Raw genomic sequence first — 25,260 nt, forward strand, 5'->3', positions numbered from 1 at the left:
ACTGATCTAAGTTCATTTAGGGAAGTCGTTCTAAAGTCCGGGTAGAATAGAACTGAATGCTCTGCCACCCTTGGAGGACAGGTTAGTTTGGAGCACAACCAGTTTGCTGGAATCAGTGGACTTTAGTGGGTGAATAGGAGTATAGTGATGGAGTAGGTTACTGGTATGGTCTGGAGTAAGGCCATTTAACGCTTTTTAAGTTAGTAATTGAATTTTATATTCAGTTCTGTATGGCACAAGAAGTCGGTGAAGGTGGAGCTATTCACAAAAATTTGGTGCATAGTATGACAATATAAGTAACTTTCTATGATAGACAAAATTATCCATATTTCTCATCAATTCAATATACAATAGTATAGTATCCTAGAGTTACAGTGACAAATGTTACTTCTCCTGCGGTCACAATTCACATTTCCTTTTAAACAATCTATAAGAGTTTTGTTGAGTAAATTTCAGATTTCACCTAGGCTGACAGTAATGTCAGCTGTTTTTTTTTTTTTTTTTTTTTTACTGTTTTAACATTTAGATGAAAAATAAAAATTCAGGAATCGATTGTTTTCTGTTAACTACTGTGTCAAAGTGGTAATGAATACCTTTACTTAATATGAAATGATCTTTTCATATCAGCAAAGTAAAATTCTGAAACATACAGTGGTGTGAAAAACTATTTGCCCCCTTCCTGATTTCTTATTCTTTTGCATGTTTGTCACACAAAATGTTTCTGATCATCAACACATTTAACCATTAGTCAAATATAACACAAGTAAACACAAAATGCAGTTTGTAAATGGTGGTTTTTATTATTTAGGGAGAAAAAAAAATCCAAACCTACATGGCCCTGTGTGAAAAAGTAATTGCCCCCCTGAACCTAATAACTGGTTGGGCCACCCTTAGCAGCAATAACTGCAATCAAGCGTTTGCGATAACTTGCAATGAGTCTTTTACAGCGCTCTGGAGGAATTTTGGCCCACTCATCTTTGCAAAATTGTTGTAATTCAGCTTTATTTGAGGGTTTTCTAGCATGAACTGCCTTTTTAAGGTCATGCCATAGCATCTCAATTGGATTCAGGTCAGGACTTTGACTAGGCCACTCCAAAGTCTTCATTTTGTTTTTCTTCAGCCATTCAGAGGTGGATTTGCTGGTGTGTTTTGGGTCATTGTCCTGTTGCAGCACCCAAGATCGCTTCAGCTTGAGTTGACGAACAGATGGCCGGACATTCTCCTTCAGGATTTTTTGGTAGACAGTAGAATTCATGGTTCCATCTATCACAGCAAGCCTTCCAGGTCCTGAAGCAGCAAAACAACCCCAGACCATCACACTACCACCACCATATTTTACTGTTGGTATGATGTTCTTTTTCTGAAATGCTGTGTTCCTTTTACGCCAGATGTAACGGGACATTTGCCTTCCAAAAAGTTCAACTTTTGTCTCATCAGTCCACAAGGTATTTTCCCCAAAAGTCTTGGCAATCATTGAGATGTTTCTTAGCAAAATTGAGACGAGCCCTAATGTTCTTTTTGCTTAACAGTGGTTTGCGCCTTGGAAATCTGCCATGCAGGCCGTTTTTGCCCAGTCTCTTTCTTATGGTGGAGTCGTGAACACTGACCTTAATTGAGGCAAGTGAGGCCTGCAGTTCTTTAGACGTTGTCCTGGGGTCTTTTGTGACCTCTCGGATGAGTCGTCTCTGCACTCTTGGGGTAATTTTAGTCAGCCGGCCACTCCTGGGAAGGTTCACCACTGTTCCATGTTTTTGCCATTTGTGGATAATGGCTCTCACTGTGGTTCACTGGAGTCCCAAAGCTTTAGAAATGGCTTTATAACCTTTACCAGACTGATAGATCTCAATTACTTTTGTTCTCATTTGTTCCTGAATTTCTTTGGATCTTGGCATGATGTCTAGCTTTTGAGGTGCTTTTGATCTACTTCTCTGTGTCAGGCAGCTCCTATTTAAGTGATTTCTTGATTGAAACAGGTGTGGCAGTAATCAGGCCTGGGGGTGGCTACGGAAATTGAACTCAGGTGTGATACACCACAGTTAGGTTATTTTTTAACAAGGGGGCAATTACTTTTTCACACAGGGCCATGTAGGTTTGGATTTTTTTTCTCCCTAAATAATAAAAACTATCATTTACAAACTGCATTTTGTGTTTACTTGTGTTATATTTGACTAATGGTTAAATGTGTTTGATGATCAGAAACATTTTGTGTGACAAACATGCAAAAGAATAAGAAATCAGGAAGGGGGCAAATAGTTTTTCACACCACTGTAGCTGCTCTAAAACAAGGTGACAAATATTTCAGTCACTTCTTTCCTTAGAATAGCTGATTTTTTTATTATTTTTTTTTTATTTTATAATTATATGATATATATTTGGGGCATGCAGATGAACTCCTATGATCGTTCCTTTCAGCGTTTTACTATAACTTCATATACTGGTACAAGTGCCTTTGTTGATGATTATTTATAACATCATGAGCCTTTCCAGGCATGTTTTTACCAACTTCAAGCATAATGGATTATTCTAAGTTTACCACAGTAATCTTTAAAATGGTTAATGTTGGTTTTATCTGTAACTTACTCAAAGAATGGGTAAATGTCCTCTAAGAGGAGCTTACAGAGTTTTACAGAGTAGTGTAGCTGTATTAAGAAGTGTGCCAATTATGTGTGTTTTGTTTTTTTTTTTTTAAGTGCTTTCTTAACAGCTATGGTTAGAGAATGTTGGTATTTTTCAATGCTTGTTGAAAACTTAGGTATTTTTGTCAAAGTTATTTTATGTATTTAATGACTGCAATTCCATTTAAGTGTAAAATGCATTTTCTGTTGAACTGAATACAAGTCAAGCAAAAAAGGAGTGTCCATTTTGTTTAGTTTTTAAAATATGACTTTCAGTTATGGAATATTTTTAAGTTTGAAACAATAGATCTTTCCTTTTTCTTCTTTCCTTTTCTTAAAATTTTAATTATGTTTTCATCATTTACTTGCTGCTTTTTAAAATATAACATTTTATTTATTTCATACTTCATTAAATGTATTTTTACAGGTGTAAGTAACATGGCTTTTCGTCATTTGATTGAATTCACCTACACAGCTAGACTTGCAGTTAATGGTCATGAAGAAATAAATGATGTATGGAAAGCCGCAGAGTACTTACAGATGCAAGAGGCAATTAAAGCACTTAAAAGCAGGTACTTAAAGGTTTCATAATGGATTTTATGACTAGTTAGTTTACTTAATTTGTAAATTTTATAATATGATATTACATAATTTCCCTGGTATACTACATAATGTAAGTGTATTATAAAGTTCTACTGTATTTATTGATATAAGGATTGCAAAACAGATCAAACAAGATGCTGTTTATTAGGGTTTACCTAGGAGTTTAAGAATAGTGACACCAAAGTCCTGGATGTAGCTTAGTAATCCTCAATTGAATGTTTGGAACAGATTCTATGTAGTGGTTTGTTTAAATAATTATTGATATATTGCTAAAAGACAATTATATAGTAGTTGTGAAATGAGAAGGTGCTTTTTTTTTTTCTTTCATATTCTTTATTCTTTGAATCCGCTTATTTGAATACATGATTACAAAGGAGCATGAAAATACATCCATATTTCTAACGGGCCAACTCACAGTATGCACTTTACACCTATTTGTTTAATTTATAGTAATCAATCTAACCTACGGGCGGCACGGTGGCGCAGTGGGTAGCGCTGCTGCCTCGCAGTTGGGTGATCTGGGGACCTGGGTTCACTTCCCGGGTCCTCCCTGCGTGGAGTTTGCATGTTCTCCCCGTGTCTGCGTGGGTTTCCTCCGGGCACTCCGGTTTCCTCCCACAGTCCAAAGACATGCAGGTTAGGTGGATTGGTGATTCTAAATTGGCCCTAGTGTGTGCTTGGTGTGTGGGTGTGTTTGTGTGTGTCCTGTGGTGGGTTGGCACCCTGCCCAGGATTGTTTCCTGCCTTGTGCCCTGTGTTGGCTGGGATTGGCTCCAGCAGACCCCCGTGACCCTGTGTTCGGATTCAGCGGGTTGGAAAATGGATGGATGGATGAATCTAACCTACAGACAGAACCGATGTGAAAAATTATGCAACCACTGGAAGAATTAACAGATTCCAAGGAGACAGTGCTAAGTTATAATTTGAACTGTGGGACAAATAGCTATAGTATTGGCATAATACTTTCACAGTGCAACATATCTCAAAACAGCCAATGAAGAACAAAACACTTTAATATTATCAGAAAATTAAAAAAAAATTTTACTATATAATAAAACAAGACCCTCAGAGAAATCTGATTGGCCAGGTACACACTGAGAGAGATGCCTTCAAAAGTGGAAAGTATAAAACAGATCCGGAGGTTAGAATGGTGCCTCAAAAATTTTGACAGTCTGAGAAGCAGGCTTTACAGGAACACACTCAAGAAAGGGAGCGCCAGTGAACAGAGATTCAGATGCATCAGAATATAGAGGAAAGGTACATGTAAGGCAAGAGACAGCAAGTATTTTAGATTATTCTCTTAATAAATAAATATATGATGATGCACTACCTCTTTGTGCCTTAATCATTATTTACAGTATATGAAGAAGTTATGTTAGCAGAAAAAAGTTTTTTTTAAATTTAGTTTTTTTTTTTTTGTTGTTTTTTTTTTTACAGAGTAACATGGATTGTGGAACAGAGGTGAAAAAAAAGAGTGCAGGCAGGGTGGAGTGGGTGGAGAAGTGTCAGGAGTAATTTGTGATACATGGGTATCAGCAAGAGTGAAAGGGAAGGTCTACAGGACTGTAGTGAGACCAGCTATGTTATATGGGTTGAAGATGGTGCCACTGACCAAAAAACAGGAGACAGAGCTGGAGGTAGCAGAGTTAAAGATGCTAAGATTTGCATTGGGGTGACAAGGATGGGCAGGATTAGAAATTAGTACATTAGAGAGTCGGCTCAGGTTGGAAAGTTGGGAGACAAATTCAGAGAGGCGAGATTGCATTGGTTTGGACATGTGCAGAGGAGAGATGCTGGGTATATTGGGAAAAGGATGCTAAGGATAGAGCTGCCAGGCAAGAGGAAAAGAGGAAGGCCTAAGAGACGTTTTATGGATGTGGTGAGAGAGGACATGTAGGTGATGGGTGTAACAGAGCAAGATGCAGAGGACAGGAAGATACGGAAAAAGATGATCCACTATGGCAACCCCTAACAGGAGCAGCCGAAAGATGAAGGAAGAAGTTTAATTTTTTTTTTTTTTTACATTATTTAAACAAAGTTTAGGCTTCACAATTATTTTCCTTATTGTATTTTTCTAAGTCTAAGTCAAACTAAAGTCACAGACCTATATTTTTTTCAGGTTACCAGTTATTTTAAGAGAACAAAATATCCTTTTTAGTTACTTTTGTGCACTGGTTAAAGGTAGTAATGAATTGACCTGGTCTGCAAGACTTTCTTTATAAATTGTATTTTTTAGAATAATTGAATATGATATTTCTGAACTCTTTTTGTAAAACTTTTAAAATTTAATTTCATGTGCCACAAGACTGCTTAAATCTGAATTTTGCGTGGGCCCACCTGTTTGGATTTTGCAAACCTTGGGATCCATCTAGATTTATGTTGTCTGCATATTTCCTTTTTCAATGTTATGCACATAACTTTAGCACTAACCACTGGGTTTATTTCTTTTGCAGGCATTGTTAAACCATTTTTTTCTGACATAATGTGTTATCCCTGTTGTAGCAGGTCTCTTCAGTGGATTAATAATATTACCTGTTGCTTTCTGTTTCTGGAATGAACTAGTCCTGCTTCATATAACGTATGCTTCAAAATCCACTTCATTCCCTCTAAAATAAATATATATCTAAAAGTGCCTTGTCTAATTTGTTTAAGAAATTATGTCATCTTTAAAAAAAATACCTTTATGAACTTAAGTGTAACTAGTTTACTTTTTGTAAGAACACCTTAATTTATGATATCTATCTGATAGATTTTTAAATTGCATTCTGTCAACAGATTTCTACTGCAATGGTTTTTCTCTAAACTTTAAACAGTTTTTCACTATAAATTTTCTTCTCTTATGTAATAATACTCTTCAGGCTACTGTATAGTACTATGTGCTGAAATTAAGCAAACCATGTTTAATGTAATTTCAGGCATTGTCTGGGTGGAGTTTTCCCTGTATCTGTGTGGGTTTTTCTTTAGATTTTCAGTTTTTCCATCCGTATAATAATGATAATACTACAGCGTTAAATGTTTTAAATTTGATAAGAGCATTATTAAATAAAATAGCTGAAATTTCATCTACACATTGTTACATTTTTTCACCTTAATTTCTTGTAGGATCAAAGCTGGTTCCCCAGTTTCAACAACCAAGGGACCAATACAGAAGAGCAAAGCTAAAAAACGAAAGATTGCTGAAACATCAAATGTGATTACTGAAACTTTGCCTTCGGTAGAAACTGAGCCAGTAGAGATCGAAGTTGAGATATCAGGTGGAACTATTGATGTGGAGGAACGAATTGAAGTTTTGGGTGAGGTAGCAGAGCCAGTAAAAGAAGCTGAGAATTCCCAAGGGAACTCTGATGATTCTGCATTAGCTTTGCTAGCTGATATCACTAGCAAATATCAGCAAGGGGAACAGAATTTGCAAGCTGCAAAAAAGGATGAAATAGAAACTGTTTCAGAGAATCAAGAGGAAACTGATGTGGTCAGTCCCCCAAAAGCAGTCGAGAGCATTGAAGTTGTTGAAGTACAAATCTCCCAACTCAATAATGTGTTTCATTGTGACAAATGTGATCGATCTTTCAAACTATATTACCACTATAAGCAGCACTTGAAGTTGCACTCAGACAAAGCCTATGTTTGTCCTCACTGCAGCAAGATATATTCACGTGAAAGCGCTCTCAAACATCACGTGACCTGCAACCATTTTGATGTGGAGCAGGCTCGTCGTCACCGGCCTCAGAAGAAGGTTCATGTGTGTGCTTATTGTGAAAAACAGTTTGACCATTTTGGCCATTTCAAGGAACATCTCAGGAAGCACACAGGTGAGTACTGTTTTGATTTTTTTTCTTTTTAATATATTTTGTGTGAAGAAAAAATCTAAACTTTCTTTTAGGATATTAACCAACAAGTAGGGCAAAATGGTTAACAGTTTATACTTTTTTCAAAGCACTACTTTATAATGTAATCTCTTTAATTTCATATGCATTCTGGTTTACATACGTTGTAATTTTTGTTTCGGACAAGGTTAATTACCCAGAACAGCTTGAGTGTTCAGTTGCTTAACTTTTGAGGTTTTTCTCTAAACTAAAGAAGTATTTTGATTTAGGGAACACCTCTCCATTTGAGGTACGAAGAAAATTATTAAGCCGAAAGTGCACCTCCTTCTCAGACACTGCCGTCAGCACAGGCTAGGCCATCACTTACTTACTTTCAAAGAATGCACATTTCAGTAGAATAATTTAAATGTATCAAAGACAGTATTCTCACATTTTGGTATGATTTTAAAATAATCTTAATTTCTGACATTAAAGTTATTTCAGTAGTGCAGTGAGAAAATCAGGACTGTGATGGGTCTAATTAAAAATGATGATTATAACTGTTTAATAGCTAGGGGTGTCGCAAGAACTCTAATTACTTGATTACCTGGATTAAAATAAACCCTTTACTAAAATTTTCCTCGAGTAATTGGGTAATGATGTTAAGCAAACAAAGCATATATAATGGTTCCAGCAGAAAACATCAAAAAGTGTCAGTGGTTTAGGTGTATTTCACTTTAAAAGAAAATGTAGTTGTCTGCTGACAGTGCAACACTAACACAGCATACCATCACAGAAACAGCATCTATAAAGAATGCATCTGGGTTTCACTCTAGACTTGCCTGACACCACAAGTTGAGATATGACTAACCACAGACTGTGGTTGTATTGCCTGCGCATATCTTGCCAGCTGCCAATATTTCTAGCTGTCGCTTTCATACCCTTACGTTAAAATGAAGTTAGACAAATATTTTATCCTCATTGTTAGACTAACAGCCTCTCATAGTTTCACTTTTTTTTCTACTATAGGATAATAGTTTTTTTTTGGGTTGTGTAATCCAATGAATAAACTTCATGAGTATTTTCAAGAGCACGTGCATGCAACTTGATTATTTCCCAAACTTGTAACTACTGTTTGAACTTTTTAACCTCAACGAAGCTGTCAGATGACTCGGTTTCTCACAGAAATACATGGGTAAAGGGTTAATTGTGTTATGGTTCCTAGCTTATATGTATTTTTCTTCTTTGTGTTTATAAGGTTTTATTTTTATGTGTTGCAATTATGTACATTTTGTTACTATTATTTTGTTTATTTATTATTTACTTTCTGTGTGTGATATGCTAGCCTATGCTCCTAGTGTGTTGTCGTTGGAATCCCCAAGAGGTGGGTTCAGTCTTTATGTTCATAGGTTGTGGAATAGATCCTTCAGTGGTTCGTTGTGGTTTATTGTGAGTATTTGGAGAAGTGCATAGTTTTTGAGTATTTTTTTTTTCTGGGGTTTAAATTTTTGCTACTTTTGTTTGGTTTACAATTACTGGATTTCAGATTAGGATTTTTTTGTTGTATATTTCCTTTTTAGGAAAACCTTTTGCCATTATTGCTCCTTATTGATTAAATTCAAATAAATCCTTTTTTATAAAGTTTTTTTGGACTTTCCTCTAAATCTAAAAGTTTGACGGCTTTCTCTTGCCTTCAGAGGCATTTTGGTATGTTTTGGGACATTTAAAGTATTTTAAACTTTAAAAGCCTGTTCACCATTTTTGGGTCCTGGACATGCTGAAGCGTGTCAGTAGAGTTTGGGTTCTGACTGCCTGGGTTGAGGTCTATCATTAGGCAGGCCAGTAGACACTCTGGCCTGGTTTTGTGTATCTTTTGGAGGCCTCGCATCTTTTTGCTGTTTTGAATACAATCGGACCTAACAATAAGGGGGAGAAGGTGCCTAGATGTAGGGTTTAGAAAAAAAAATGTTAGCAGTGCAGTATAATCCTTTGGGGAATGCAGAGAAACACATGTGCTCATCTACTGACAGCTCAGATTGCTAGTTTAAGAGAAGATTCAATATTTGCATACCACATTCATTTAGACTGTTTCCTGCTAATAGGTTGAGATACTGATTGAAGTATGGCACACCTGTCACTTTAATATGAAAACAAGCAGTTGAATCCATGAACAACAACAACAACATTTATTTATATAGCACATTTTCATACAAACAATGTAGCTCAAAGTGCTTTACATGATGAAGAAAGAAAAAAGACAAAATAAATAAAAATTAAAATTAGGGAACACTAATTAACATAGAATAAAAGTAAGGCCTGATGGCCAGGAAGGACAGAAAAAAAAAAAAAAAAAACTCCAGACGGCTGGAGAAAAAAATAAAATCTGTAGGGGTTCCAGGCCACGAGACCGCCCAACCCGCTCTAGGCATTCTTCCTAACATAAATGACCTCAATCAGTCCTCATTGTATTCAGGGTTCTCCTGGAAGAATTTGATGATGACGCTAATGTGGAAGAGCTTCATCAGACCTGCACCCAATCACACTACATCAAAAACAAGTAAATTTACTTTGGTTTGAATGCTAAACATCACATTTTTTTTTATTAAGTAAGACTTTCTCTTAACCATAGAAACTCCAATTCCCCTTCTCACCCAGAAACAGCTGTGCAGTTGTCTGTTTTGGAAAGATATCAGAACAAAGGAGGGCTATAGAAAAGTATGGAATATGGCATTTTAACATGAAAGTCTTGTGCATCTAATATAGCATTTAGTTACTTCAGACAGCCTGCTCCTTTGTCCTATAGTTACATACAGTATATTGCTCCCATTCCACTGAGTATTTCTGCTGCAAATGCAAGAATAAATTTATTGAGTTACCACTTTTGCAGTCATTTTCCACTGTTAAAAATTAAGTTAGTATGAATGAGTCAAGGACTTAAAGTACTTTGGGTTCATACTTTTCAGCAATGGTATAGGTGATTAATGAAACTGACCAGTAAGTTTGTGCAGAATCCACATGTAGTGTTAAAGCTTTTGATTTACCAGTCATTGTACAAGTGGAGGACCCAAGAATTCCTGGAGCTAGTCAATAGCACATGAGTAGGGCGTAGTTATCTAATTTACCACTCTGTATTATATGCCTACAGTCAGGTTCATCATTCCACTGAGTGCCATCATGCTGAGTTGACCAAGTACATATATGTATATTTTTTTCTACAGTTACACAGGTGACAGTGACTTTTTTTTTTCTTCCTAATCACCATGGCAGATTTTTAAAAGGCAATGATGAAGTTTTTAGACACTGATGGACCTGTTCATAAAGAGTTTGTTACCCATGAACAGACCATTAATCAGTGACTTTACATTGAAGTCTGCAATGCGCTGCTGCCCTGTCTATGCTATCATTTGTCCAGGGTTTGTTCCTGTTTTGTGCCCTATGCTAGCTGGGATAGGATCCAGGGTTTGGATTAAGTATGTTAGAAAATGACTTCACATTGAAGTACGGAGGCATCTATGTGAAAGCATTAGGAAAAAACATCTAGAAAAGTGGCACACAAAAAATGGTATTTTGTACTATGACAGTACAGCACCATGCCACTTATCAGTTTTTGACCAAAGAAAATGTGATTGTTGCGTCACCACATCACCACCCTTCACCCCAGACCCCTGTGTTTTGCCAGTTCTCATTCCTTATGACTTATTTAGTTCCTGAAATTAAAATTGTGACTGAAAAGAAGATTGGTTTCCTTAGAAGAAATCCAGTAAAGTCCATCAGAGACTGTAGATATAGTAACAAAAGAGGAGTACAGGAAATGTTAGCAGGAATTCGAGAAGGTCTGGGACAAGTGTATTGCATCACAAAGAGAGTATTTTGACCGTGACTAAAAGGTAATTGCTGTAAGTTTTATAATAATGTTTTTTGAATAACGGTTCCAGGAGTTTTTGTGTACTCTTCATACATCTACATACTCTCCTATGATGACAAACTCTGAGAGTACCCAAGGAGCACAACTCCTTAATACACTGGAAAGATTTAATCTCATAGTTGGCCTGGGGGAACCACAGAACTTTTGCTTAAGCATAATGGGTGTCCTGTGGGCTCAACATTGCTTAGGTGAGCATGGGAAATGTGCTGTCAGGTCAGGTCAGGTTTGGGAGCATGCACTGGTACAGCGCGTTGCTGCACCCAACACATGACAAAGCAGCTTGGGATCCTGTTTGGCAACCCCTTATACAGACACGCGGTCCAGTCCCACCCTCCGGAAATGACCATCTATCTGCCGCAGGAAGATATTACGTGGGCGTCCCCTTGGCCTTGTCCAGCCACTTGGGTCCTCAACAATGAGAATCCTGCGAGCCGGATCACGCTCAGGAAATTGTGCCACATGGCCGTAAGTTCTGTAACTGACGCTCGCAATACAGGTAATGTGTCTCATTCGGAACTCCATGAACAACTGCTCATTAGACACTCAAGTCAAACTAACGATACCCAAGGACTCTCTGAAGAGACACAGTACTGAAGGAGTTCAGTCTTTGTTTCAGGTCACCGGATAACATCCATGTCTCACAACCATATAGCAAGACAGGAAGCAACAGGACTCTAAAGACTTGGACCTTCATCCTTTTGCAAAGATATCCGGAGTGCCACACAGCCCTTCCAGCAACCTCATGACCGTTAATGCGTTTCCAGTCCATCTACTGACTTCATAGGGACAACAACAACATTTATTTATATAGCACATTTTCATACAAATAAAAATCAAAGTGCTTTTACATGATGAAGAAAGAGGAAAAAAGACAAAATAAAGAATTAAAATAAGGGAACACTAACATAGAATAAAAGTAAGGTCTGATGGCCAAGGAAGACAGAAAAACCAAAAAAACTCCAGACGGCTGGAGAAAAAAATAAAATCTGCAGGGGTTCCAGGCCATGAGACCGCCCTGCCCCCTCTAAGCATTCTACCTAACATAAAGAGTCACCAGAGACATGAACTGCCGAGGTAAGTAAACCTCTCAACAAGGTCAACACTCCCTCCACAGACACACAATGCTGATGGCTATGCCCAAGAGGTCATTAAAGACCTGGATCTTGGTTTTTATCCAGGACACTTGCAAGCTCTGACACTCTGATTCCTCGCTCAGTCTCTCAAGAGCCCCACTCAGAACCTCCATTGACTCCGCAAAGATCACAGCATCGTCGGCAAAATCAAGATCAGTAAATCTTTCTTCACCAACAGATACTCCACAGTCACTGGACCCCACGACCTTGTCCAACACCCAGTCCTTGCAAGCATTGAACAGACGAGGAGCAAGAACACAGGCGTTATATAAATGTATTATTATTATTATTATTATTACATCCTAAAATCTTGCTCACCATAGGCAAAAATAGCATACACCCAAAAAGTAAGATTTATTAAACTGTACGTGTGCCAGGTTCCATGCCAAGATCCTTTATAAATCTCAAATCATCTTAAAACTAAGCACTCATGCACGTCCTATTAGCTACTCCTGGTCACCTTCTGCAAGTAACCAAGTATGGCATGATCTAATCACCATATAAATTAGGCCTTGTTCCTGAGTCACGTCTTTACTTTCAAACCATGGGAGAACACAGAAGATGAAACTTATTGTGAACTTGAGGTGTTACTGACATTTGGCAGATTTGAAGGCATGGCCAGCAGGGCCCAGCTCAATCAATGGATATGTTGTGTTGCTAAAATAATTCTTAAAGGGTATTTTGTTCCTCAATCTGTAAGGCCACAGTTAATGTAAAGATGATAATCAATAAATTAGGCATACAGTGACACAGTGGTAGCGTGACTGAACTCATAGGTACTGCAGTCTGCAATTATGCTAAGATGGGTGTGGCAGTCTTGAGTAAATCTCTAATACATGTCACACTGTGACAATAAACATAAAAATGTCTTGTCTGTTTTCTTTGATGAAGCAACTAAATAACAGAAAAAGCTCCAACTTTCAGAAAGGTTAAGTAAGTCGTACAGGAATGTTACACTATGCATATATTTTGTAACTTATTGACATAAGAAAGTGCTTTTTATGTCACAATTAAAATATGTAGAAAAATGCAAAACACATGGTATTTGTGTACTTTTCGTGATGATTGACTGACCTATGAGACAGTTTAAATTGTCTTGATTTTGTCTGCCGAGTTGGAGCCTACATAATAAAGACCATTATGCAGAAATCACTCAATCCCTGTTCTGTTACAGATTTAGAACAACCAAGTTTAAAAGATGGATGGATGGACTAATCAGATTGTCACTGACAGTTTATTGAAATATGCAGTGTAACCATGTTTTCAGTTCACTTCATTGTCCTGCTGCATGGAGTCAACTATCATGCCAACAGCAAAAGAGTCAACGTTGGACTTATGGATGGTTGTAGCCTTCTGTAACTTTAAGCCAATTTCTGTTTAAAGTTTGGGTTTTATCGATCACATTTTTTTGCATAAGAAATTACTTTTGTATGTTTTAGAGTGTTAAGAAGGTTTTATACATGAGGTCCCTGGTCTTTTCAGATCAGCAGGATGTTATCATTAACACAAACCAATGCAAATTAAGCAAAATTTACTAATTTCTGTTCTTGCTGTTTCAATTGCTCTCTGCCACATTCTACTTAATAAGTGTTGTTTTGCTTTGTCAGTGTGAGCTTAAGATTTGTGTGTGCCTTGTAATGTAGTGGTGTCCATACCAGGGATGATTTTCACTTTTCACCTAGTATTCCTTGGTTTATGCAGTAAATGGATTTATACATATTTTCATGTAACTGTAGCATATTTTTGGCCTTATACTTTTTGTTAAAATATACACCTGTAAACTATTTGAGGCTAAGTCCATCCTTATATCTAACCAGTTCATCCATTTCAGGTTCATAGTAGTTTAAGGTAACATCATTTTATGAAGTTCTACCATCATGAACATAAGTTATCTATGTTTTGTCAGGCATCATATCTTTTAAAGAAATCTGCTAACATTCTTCTGTAGCCCTGTCATTAAAGGTATGGGAGAGCAGCTTATTTTATCAAGTAACTTTACGGTTTGGTTTAAATTTATTTTTCTTGTGAACTAAGAGATTTTAAAATGTTGCTTGTTAATTGTAGACGACAAAACAAAATGTGAAAAAGTTGACATGGTTGTAACATTTCTATAATGAAACCATGAAAATAACTTGTCATGTGTTTGAGATGTTTTACTAAAAACATTATTATTTTAAAATGACATCTGTGATTTTATATATTTAGATGCTTTCTTTCTGCAGGGGAAAAGCCATTTGAGTGTCCCAATTGCCATGAGCGCTTTGCAAGAAACAGCACTCTAAAATGTCACTTGGCAGCATGTCAGAATGGTGCTGGTGCTAAGAAAGGAAGAAAGAAGCTCTATGAGTGCCAGGTATTTAAGCATTTTATTAAATCATAAAAATATTTCCCTAATGGATGTTGTAGCCGAGTGTATTGATTGTATTTTTGGTGAAGGTTATTATTTGCATAATGCCTGAGCTGAAGGCAATTTTGAAAAAGTAAACATGCTTCCAAAAACTAGTGCTGAATTATGTGATTTATTTAATTTTGCCCAACTTCATAATTACTTTTGAAAATTAAAATGCATCCTACAGCTTATAACATTGAATGTATATGTGTGTGTATGTGTATATATATATATATATATATATATATATATATATATATATATATATATATATATATATATGTATATATATGTATATATATATATAAAATCATAATTTTTGAGAGATTAAGGTTTAAATTAAGAGAAAAAAACAGTATTTTAGAGGTAAAATGGGGGAAAAAATACCAATTATACATATAATTATTTTAAATATAATTACTTACAAAAGGTAGTCACTTGGGAGGTTTTTTTTCCCCCCTCCTTTAAACCTATATATAAACTACGTCCAACTTTATGTGCACATGCAGTGATCAGATTGTTTTTGTAAACTGAATGGCTGTTATAACCAAGCAAATTCAAACCTTGTCCTTATTTATTTAAAAAATGCTGCTGTGGTTTTCGAATTTGTGAAAGCTTATGCTTTGATTCATAGTTTAGTTGAGTGATTAAGGCAGTTACTGTGACACTTGGAAGGGACAAGTTCAGTGAATTTATGGTAAACCAAGGTGAAGAAGTTAAGCCTGAAATTTTGCAGTGTGCATTTTCATATATTAGAAATTGTATATTTCCATTTATGATTCAAACATCTTCACCTACAAACCTAACAAATGACACATATTATGCAGGAATGGAAAGTTTCTCCAGAATTCTGCTTTTCCCAAAACAGAAGTAAGATCTACTATAAGATACAGTTTTCATAATTATTAACCGTGAATCTAAAACCAAAACTAATTTTCAGTCTTTACATTCTCCTGTTATCCCCTGTTATATTGTTGTCTCATGTATATACTATATATAAGGAATCTGTACTAATATAATAGTAAAGGTTGATGAACTGGCCAGCTGCCCATTTAGTTCAGGATTTTGCTGTCAAAGCAAGCAAATACTTCAATACAGATAAGCTTCATATCCTCAGAAGTCGAGCCTTTTGTTGATTCTTCTCTCATATCTTTTCCTCATTTATTTCCATTGACATGTCTATTCCACTATGTTGTGGTTCTCAAACAGGTCATGAATGTTTATAGATTTTTTTTTTTTATTGCTAAATCTATAGTTGGGACTTAATAAAGCTACTGTAATTAGGGAATTTTTTTTTCTTATCCAGTGAGAGAGCAGCCAGTCGTATTAGGCTTCAGTTGAGAGGCCTCACAACTTTCTCTGCCCATTTGAATATTTGTCTTGGTAAGAACTGTCTAATGTTCACAATAAGTGTATTTACAAGCACATACAAAATTGGGATAATGTGAGTAACCTGGTTTCTTAAAAACCTCCATCTATATGCTTGAGTCCACTTATGGAATGGCCTTTGACACAATGCTCCAACATCATTAAACTGCACAAAAAAAGAGTTAAAGCATTATTATCACTCACCATAATTCTGAAAACAAGCATGGAGCCAGTGTCTTACAAGTGGTATAGGGAACATTGCATTTAAAAGTAACTAAGTTACATTACTCATTACTTAGAAAAAAGTAACCAAATATGTTATATAGTTACTTATTATAAAATGTAATGCTATACAGTGCGTTACCTTTGTGTTACCTTTTCTTCTTTTTTTATGAAAAACTGCACATTTGACTGGCCAGCATTTGTTATTAAATCCTAATCCCCGATATAAACCTTCATGAAACTGACCAGAAAAACAGCCAAATATGTTCATTTTCTTGTGTTTTTATTGTCCTTCATGCACTATGAAGTAAATAATATCTATCACATTTTTACATCCTTGACCTGATTCCCCCAAACATTTCCGGTGTGAACACTGGCCGCTATGCCATCCAATAACACTGTTTCAAGTAGCTGGATTAAAACTAATCTGAGTCTTTATTATTATTATTAATAATGTTTCTGTTATCAGATTGCACGCAGCACACTCTTTACTGCTTGGCTATGCAATTGAGCCCTGCAAAGGAGCAGCATAGTGATACATTGGCTTCTTGCCTTATGCCCCAGTGCTGCTGGGACAATAATACCGCAAGTAGTTTTACTTCAGTAAAGTAAGTATTGCATTAGATTACTTGTTACATTAAAATGTAATCGGACTGTGTAACGCACGTTACTTTTAATTCATTACCCCTAACACTGCTCCCGAGATTGTGTTGCTGAGGTTATTACTGTACATTCATATTATCAGCATAAATGTAGCAATTTGTGAAATACTGAGACAGATTATTTAACTAGGAGAAGGAATGATGCGATCAGCCATGCATTTGTCTCAGGAAATTTATCTTTGTGGATGCTTCCACTGTTTTAGACCCGTGGCTGCTGAAACTAATACATGTGCAAGCTAACAGACTGCAACAGACATGCACAGACTATGAATCCTTAACTGTATCCTAGTTAAGGGGTTACATGGCCAAATAACTGGGTTTTTCGCAGAAAAATCTATGAGTGTTAACCCAGTTTCTCAGAGACCAGTATCAAGGTTTCTTTAACTGGAATAAGGGTGTTCATGGCATTTCTGAAGCTGTGTGTCTGTGAAAAACCGGGTTATTAAAGTGTATATAAACATATTCACTCATGACATTACATAGCGGAGTGGAGTATACTTTATATTCATTTTGGAGCTGTCATAAAGATATATTACTGGAATACTTGGGGATCCGCATTAGAGTGATCCAGCAATCACCCAAATTCTAATTCTTTTAACGTTTTTTTAGGCTGTACAATCAGTCTACTACCCTTGTCTTTCTTTTACTTTAGACTGTTGGTGCTAATTTGTTAGGAACTGTAAAATCTGTATAAGATTAATGAGATACTTCATCAGAGGTTTTCAGGTAGTTATGCTTAAATCCCTATCTGCAAGGACCTGTCTCCATATGGTTCTAAGAAAAAATAGTCATCTCTTCAGCATTTTGAAAGTGAGAAATTCTGCTATACCTGAGGCTCTGTTTGACCACAGTCCCTTACATCTTTCAATATTTGCTTTTATAGCATCTGTATTTGAGTTTGTGTGAAGTGTTCAGTCAGTCTAACAAACTTGTATTCCTTGATTCATCAGAATAGTTAATAGTGATCTTTCTTTGAACATTGCATAACAATAGACTACTTGTGCATACATATTATTTATTTTAAACACAGCTTTAATGAACATATCAGACTACCTCATCCATTTTTTTGGAATTGGATACATACAAGAGCCTTGGTGCTAGCTTGTTTAAGAAAATTAATTACATTTTGCAACTATACTATATGTTCGTTTCGTTTTTTTCTTTTTAATAAACATATCCTTTTCATTCTTACAGGTATGCAGCAGTGTGTTTAACAGCTGGGAACAATTCAAGGACCATCTGGTAATACATACTGGGGAAAAACCTAATCATTGTACTATTTGTGATCTTTGGTTTACTCAACCATCTGACATGCGCACACATCTTCGAGACTGTCACAATATTCATGAAAGAGTTTTGACTGAGGTAATACTTCAAGATCATGTCACAACAGATGAAACAGCAGAGGCACTGTTGGAGGATGTCCGTGTAGAACATTTGACTGTGGAGGAAGTTCATATTGATCCATCTCAAGTGGTTGAAGCTGTTCAGGTGCATGTAGATCCTGTTGAAGTAGAGCAGAGTAAAGATCAGCATATTCAGAATAATGAAGAAAAGTCAGCAGAGGCTGAAGGCCGTGAGGTAACAGATGGACAGACTACAGAAGCACAGGTGGAAGAGCACATAGAAATTGGTTCAGAACAAGTCTCAGATAGTACTGTACCACACTATTTAGAACATACTGTGCAAGAGGTTGAAATGGAACATGAACAAGTGGAAATTCATGTGGAAGAGACTGAAGTAATACAAGAGGAAGAAGTATAAGCAACATACTGAGAAAGTAGTATGTGAAGAACTCTGACCTCCTATAATGCGGACAGCATAATGAATTTTGCTTTTTCAATTAGAGGGGAATATTTCCTCCTCAATGTGTTTTAGCCTATTTAAAACTGAAAACCTAAACCCCAGGAATATGAGTGTACATTTGAAAAATAGACATGCATATTTAAAAGAATTACTAATTTGCTCCCTGTCATCTTTGTACTTCTCATTTTCTGAAATTAGCTACTGTAATTGTTTTTATGTTTTTGTAGTTTGCATAAATACTGGTATTTTTTTTGTAAAAAAGACATACCAGTTAATATATTTCCCCTACCCAGGGAAAACCATGCTTCTAAAAGAAGAATGTAAATGTATATTTTAGACATAACGCAGTACACAGGTCATGCTTGCCTATTAAAAGGTGCAAGAGACTTCTGAAGCTTAATTATACTGTATGTTCAGTTCTTTATCAAATATTTAAAAAGTAGATTTCAGGCAATGCTGACAGCATGGGGATTTTTCTGTAAAATGATTTGATGGTACTCTGCTGCACTATGTATAAATAACATAATAATTTGTCCCACACTGATTATGATTCAACCAACATTACTAATGTTTATTTGTTATAACTAATGTGTCCATATCATTCCAATTTGGAAGAACACTAGATATTGTATTAATATTGTACATGCTTTTTAAAAATGATAAAATCTTATTTGGCTGTACATTTTTTTTTTTTAAGTGGGGGGGGGTACAATGTCAAAAAAAAACCTTTAAGTCTTCTATGTGATATCCCAAGAATATTAAGATTACATACTTGAAAGTCACTCTTAACTGCTTAGTGGTCTTTGTACATGTCTTTTTCCTGTCTTCCACAGATAAAGAATCCTAAGATACTTTAGGTATATGTAATATTATGGTGGTCTTACATACATTTTAAAGACCTGAATTCAGCTAAGTGCTTGGTTCCTTTTGGTGCCAAAAGAAAATTGGAATAAGTGTGGCCCATTAGGGATGCAGTTTAAATGTCATTAGTTACAGCTATATTTCAAAGTTATTGATTCTTTTAATTGACCCTTACTGTTTATTCATTTTTATTTTGAAGCAGCAAGGTTTTTATTTATTATGCTTATGATTTTTTGTAATCTGATAGAAATGTAAGCATAAATCCAAGTAACCATTCATATTTACATAGCAACTATTCATTTTTGTATATTCATAGTTTACAGTGGATGCTAGTGACCAAATAAATATACATGAAATAACTTCCTGCTCTCAATAAAAGTCAGTATTTTTTCTGTATTGTACCCCAGATCCTAAAGACATACTGAGCATCAAGCAAAGGAAGATTTTAAATAATTATAGACATAAAGCTTTGAACTGGCCTCTATCCAGAATTGGTTCCTGTCTTTAATTTGTTGCTTTTAAGATGGTTCTTTCTACCTGCAGTCTAATAATTGGAAAGGTAGTTTCTAAAAATAAGTGAATGTGCACAAATATTTTAGTGCAAAGTAAGTAAAAGTAACACTAAGCAAATCCAAGTTATATGCATGTCTAAGTCTTTTTGAAACGGCATCTACTCATTGACTATCATGTGCTTACTTCTCATCCTCATGCGATTCAATTTTATGTATACTACTTGCTATTTAAATGGATAGTGTTCCTCTGGTGTTTCAGTGATTCATTGGGAACTGTATCCTCAAGTAGTTTGTGCCAGTCAATGATATTACACCCTTAGACTATAGTATCAAGCTGCTGTGATGCAAGGTATGTGCATAGAATGCACATGCAGACCTTAAAATAGCCCACTGTTGTTGCTGGTAATTTCAGGGCAGTCTGCAAATTCTTATCACATAAATCTACATTGGTCATAGATGTAAAGGCTGGTCCCGCTAATATGACAGTAGAATCCTATGCACAATTTTTACTCTTGTCAGGAGTTCATTATTGTAGCACTCAAGTTTTACATGTATGTGATCACCTAAGCATACAATTTGCTGCATTTTTTTCTAAAGTTGGTATGATTCCTTAATACCAAAACCAACTAATCACACAGTTTAATCAGCCTTTAGTAACTAACACTAGTCAGAAGGATGAGGTGTGTATGATATTATCAGTTTTGCATATTTAAGGAGCTTGATGTGTACTGTATGCCTGGTTTGAGATAATTCACATCCAGTATGGTCCCAAGTTATAAATTTCACTTGCCTTTATTCTCCCAAGAAACAGTATATCCAAAATAAAACTTTTGGAAATATTTTGGCAGTTTTGAATGCATTAAGTGCTGTATTTGGCTATTTTAATTTGTGTTGCTTTTATTTACATGTCAGCTGGAGAATTACTCTACATCAAGAGTGCAAAACGTGCATGTTACACATCGATCTAAAGCTGTGAATCTTTGCTTTTGCCGGCATTTGTAAGTAAAACATTGTCTAATATATAAGATGTCCCAATATATCCTCCAGATACTTTTAAAAGGTTGTCCAAGGTTTCTACTTCAGCTACACCCTTTGTGTGTTGAGGTGTTCCAAGGATTCTATCATGAAAGCATTTCTCCCTCATTTCCACCAGTATTCCTAAGTATGTGATTCACCATTGAACTGAATGAATTAGATAACTGGCTGGTATTTTGCATGAGTGATTGATTTTTAATTGCAGCAGTTTTCATTAGACCACTGTTGTAGTAATTAAAATTCTTTACTAGCATATCTGTCTGCCTGATGCTTTACTGCAAATAGTTGTTGAATTATTGATCATAAATCCACAATACGTGTTGTGTGTGGTTTTTTTTTTTCTTCTTTTTTTGGAAATGTTTTTTTTTTTATTCATGCAAAGTGAAACATTCTAATATAGTTTTTGTTTGGCATACAATTCATTCAAGCTTACTGTGTAGAAAGTCTCCGTGGCTTTGGATCAGTCAGACTGCATGTGTCTATTGTTATTTTTCTACCTTTTTAATATCATAATTTAAAATCTTTGGTCCTGTATCGATTGTTTTATTAACATCCTTCACATGCTCATCCAGTCAATATTTGCTTAAAACTTTTGATTACAATTCATCATTTATGCATCTTCTTACTTGCTAGTCTATCAATATTACAAAGAGTTGATATTATGCAGCCACGTACAAAGTTCTGACATAACCAAATTAAAGGTAAATATGGCTCTAAGTTTTTAGGGGGGTAATTTGCAAAAGTTCTGAACTCTTTAATTGGTTTTATACATGCGTTTTTTTTTTTAAACTAAGTTTTATTTGTTCATACTTTTTTTATATAAATAAATGTGCCTGGTTAATAAATAAATAAATAAATATATGCAGTTGTACAGCGTATAATTCTACTGTAGATTTCACACAAGTCATTGAATAATAGTACTCAGACTGTTTTTGATGGCTTATTATTTCATATTCAGTTTGCTAATTTAGTGTAAATTATGCTGTAAACAGATGGAATTGCTTTATTTTTATTTAGTGTAGAAAACTCCTCAGTATAGATTTTAATGTTAGCACAATTTGTATGAACCTTAGCTATATTACTCTCCTTTACATTAAACTACTTAAGATGATGATAATAATTGATTTTTAGTACTTTCTTTCATCTTTACCGCAGTGTTAGTGTTGTATGGATCCATCATTATATTGGAGTATCTGCCTGTAATTTAATTTGGTAGCAGGTTTGCTGTTTCAGCATTTTTGTGAAGTCTTCATTTGGGAAGATTATACATTTTCTCACCAACGCAAAAAAAAATTTGTGGATTCCCCTCATCATTCCACCTATTTGTGAAACTTTTTTATCTTTGAAAGATTAAATCAAAATTCTTGAGGTCAGGGAAAAAGCTCTTGGTTGCCTCCAGTATTCCTGAACAGAATCATTATCACAAGTATGAAGATAAATGCTTATGTGGCTTCCATTCATTTTATTAAAAAGGTGTACGTCAGTTACCGTGACTCCAGTGTAATGGGCAGGATCCCCTATCTACAGAAAACATTAAGAAGAAAACTGGAAGCCTTATCAAAATGCCTTTTAATAGGCAAAGTAGATAATTGATTAACAATCAGTTGATCCATTTCTCTTCCCACACTTTTGATCTTCAACTTATTTACCTTTGCATCTGAAGCTAAAAAAAACATCCTATACAGTAGAAGACACTTGCATTTCCAAATAAAAGATTTTACCTTTTTGTTACGGTGAATTGTGGAAAAAGATGTCTGTGTTGCTGTGTCTCTGTCGTTCCAACAGAAATTCCATCACAAACATTTTTAATAATAAATTGCATTGTATTTGTCATTCCATTAGATAGTGTGTGACAAACGTCAACACTGCTTTTATGAATCCCATACCAAATGGTTTATAACAGAGACATATGCCTGCCTTGATGCACTGCAAATGTTAACGCTGAGGTCTACCTTGGTTACTTAGATTTAAACCCGTCTTAGATATGCAGCCCTACTAGTTTAATATAAAAAGGTGCTTGGTTTTTTTGGCTGTTGAAATTTGCCAAGGCTTAATTGGATGGCAACATAAAAGAAAGTAGATTCTTAGAACAAATGAATACTTTTAGTTCAAGTTATTGATAAACTCAAGGATTAATGCAATTGGATGATTGCTTATATACAATATATACAAGGGTTGTTCAAAAAGTTTCCGTATTTTTATATTTTCGTTGGAAACCGTGAAGGCAAGAGGAGTAGTAATTGGTCGTGTCTGAGAATGTCATGTGACTAGTTCTGTCTGGTAAGCCGGCTGTCCTTGCAGTTTATTATAAGAGCTATCACCCTGTGGTGAAGATGGCTGTGAAACTTATAAATAGAATTTAAAAAAAAAAGTGCAAAATCTTTTTGAAAGTCCTTCGTACAATATTAATATAAAATGGTTTTGGGGTCAGGAAGCACTTAAAAGATTTTTCCATTCCCATTAACATAAATTATGCGTTAACATTATGAAAATTCACCTTACTAAGAGGTTTCCAGGAATGGCTTGACTGCACAAAGTAGAGGAAGCCTGAGTTCCACATGCATTGAAACCACCATTGATTGGTATTTTTGACAGTGCATCAAAGTATTGTTTTGCGTGTCTGGTGTCCTTACAATGGCACTGGTTTTGGTTTTGAGTGTTTCATGTGGAGACATATTCCAGCACCATACCTCCGGAGTTCTTACTGTTTCTGTTATATTGGTATTTTTTCATTGTGCCATTTTTCATGGCTTCATTCATCTGACATATCATTACTGATGTTGGTGGCCCAATCCATTGGTAATGTACTGTAGAAACACAATGTTTTGCTCCATCATGTTACTGTAGTTTTCTTTAGAGGTTTTATGGAGTTTCTTGATTTTTCAACATTTTGTATTTCATTTTTTCATTTGGAATTGTAGTGTTACATCACAGTCGGCTTGCCTGTGATCAAATACATGGGTGAGTGAGGGCTGAAATGTTAGGCTGCAACTGTAGGTTCTTTGTGTCCTGATTAGTTAAAATCTTGTAAAAGTTAGGCATTTATCTGGCAGTTATTAATGAGCTTGGCACACAGTAATGATCAAACATGAGAAAGCAGGACATTAGCTAGCAGTTTACTAGCTGTTCAGAATTTTGATATACTGTGGTACAGGTCAGTTTTACTATAGCAGATCTTTAAGAATGACATTCAAAGCTTTGTGGACCTGAGCTGCCATTGCTCCTGGTTTCAAGTGAATATCTTTGCAAACAGTAAAGTGCACTCATGGCCCTTTGTTCATGTCTGTGGTATGGCATTCTCCTCTTCAGCTGGTTTTTGGTGTTAGTTTGCCATTTCTCTGTGGATTCACAGGTAAAAGCAGGACTCTGAATGGCACAAGAGTTCAGGTGCTGAGATAAAATTTTCAAAGTAAGGCTTCTTCCACATTTAGCTCAGTCAATAGCATGGAGCTTAGATTGGAAGAGTGGACATTATTCCTAATGATTCCACCCAAAAGGTATTATGCTGCGTTCACATGCTCTTGGACTACTAGGAGCTCTGAGTTGTGATATTTCACTTTCCCACTTCAGTGTGTTCATATGGGATTAATGACAGTTTTAAGAGCAAAATAAACATATTGAATATGCATCACTTTGCTCCAAATGCATTTGGACTAAAATAGCATTTTGAGTTGACCAGGTTATATGTTTTATTTTAAACAATTGACTTAAGGTCAAAGGACAGGGCTACATCATAACTTGGACAATTAGTGTAACTTTGTTTTGTCTGAATTGCAATTCCAAGTTTGTCAAGCGTTTGTGTTTTTTTTTTTCATCTCGATAACTCTGAGTTACCATCTGTACGAGAGCATGTGAATGCATCATTAGATAGTATTCAGAAGGATTTCCAATTCTCTAGCTGCAAAAACTTTAGGGTAGCTTCCAGACCCCAAAGAGAGTGAAGAGATACAGTGCCCTCCATAATGTTTGGGACAAAGACACATTTTTCCTTGACTTACCCTTTTTGCGCCACAGTTTAAATTTCAAATCAAACAATTCAGACGTGATTTTAAATGCTTATTGCAGACTTTTATTTAAGGGTATTTGCATACATTTTGATCACAGCATGTAGAAATGACCCCCCCCCCCCATATTTTAAGGCACCATAATGTTTGGGACATTTGGCGTCACAGGTGTTTGTGATTACTCGGCTATGTTTCATTGCTTCATTAGTGCAAGCATAAGATGCTTGCTTCTTCACTTTTAAGTCTGTATTTGCCTTTGCTCAACATGAGATCAAGAGCTGTGCCAATGAAAGTGAAAAGAAAAAACAGGAATATAGCCATT

General features: G+C 35.7%; 1 protein-coding gene across 1 annotated transcript in view; it reads left to right on the top strand.

The window, feature by feature from the left end:
• znf131 (zinc finger protein 131) overlaps nucleotides 1–19,746 on the top strand; it is a 41,606-nt gene extending 21,860 nt beyond the window's left edge. The window contains exons 4-7 of the mRNA XM_028805527.2: nucleotides 3,043–3,187; nucleotides 6,321–7,027; nucleotides 14,302–14,432; nucleotides 17,915–19,746. Coding sequence (XP_028661360.1) covers nucleotides 3,043–3,187; nucleotides 6,321–7,027; nucleotides 14,302–14,432; nucleotides 17,915–18,484 — 1,553 coding nt within the window. The 3' untranslated portion in view covers nucleotides 18,485–19,746. The remainder of the gene's footprint in view (nucleotides 1–3,042; nucleotides 3,188–6,320; nucleotides 7,028–14,301; nucleotides 14,433–17,914) is intronic.
• The last annotated feature ends 5,514 nt before the right edge of the window (nucleotides 19,747–25,260 follow it).

This window comes from Erpetoichthys calabaricus, chromosome 7, assembly GCF_900747795.2.
Source record: "Erpetoichthys calabaricus chromosome 7, fErpCal1.3, whole genome shotgun sequence".
Classification (NCBI taxonomy): domain Eukaryota; kingdom Metazoa; phylum Chordata; class Cladistia; order Polypteriformes; family Polypteridae; genus Erpetoichthys; species Erpetoichthys calabaricus.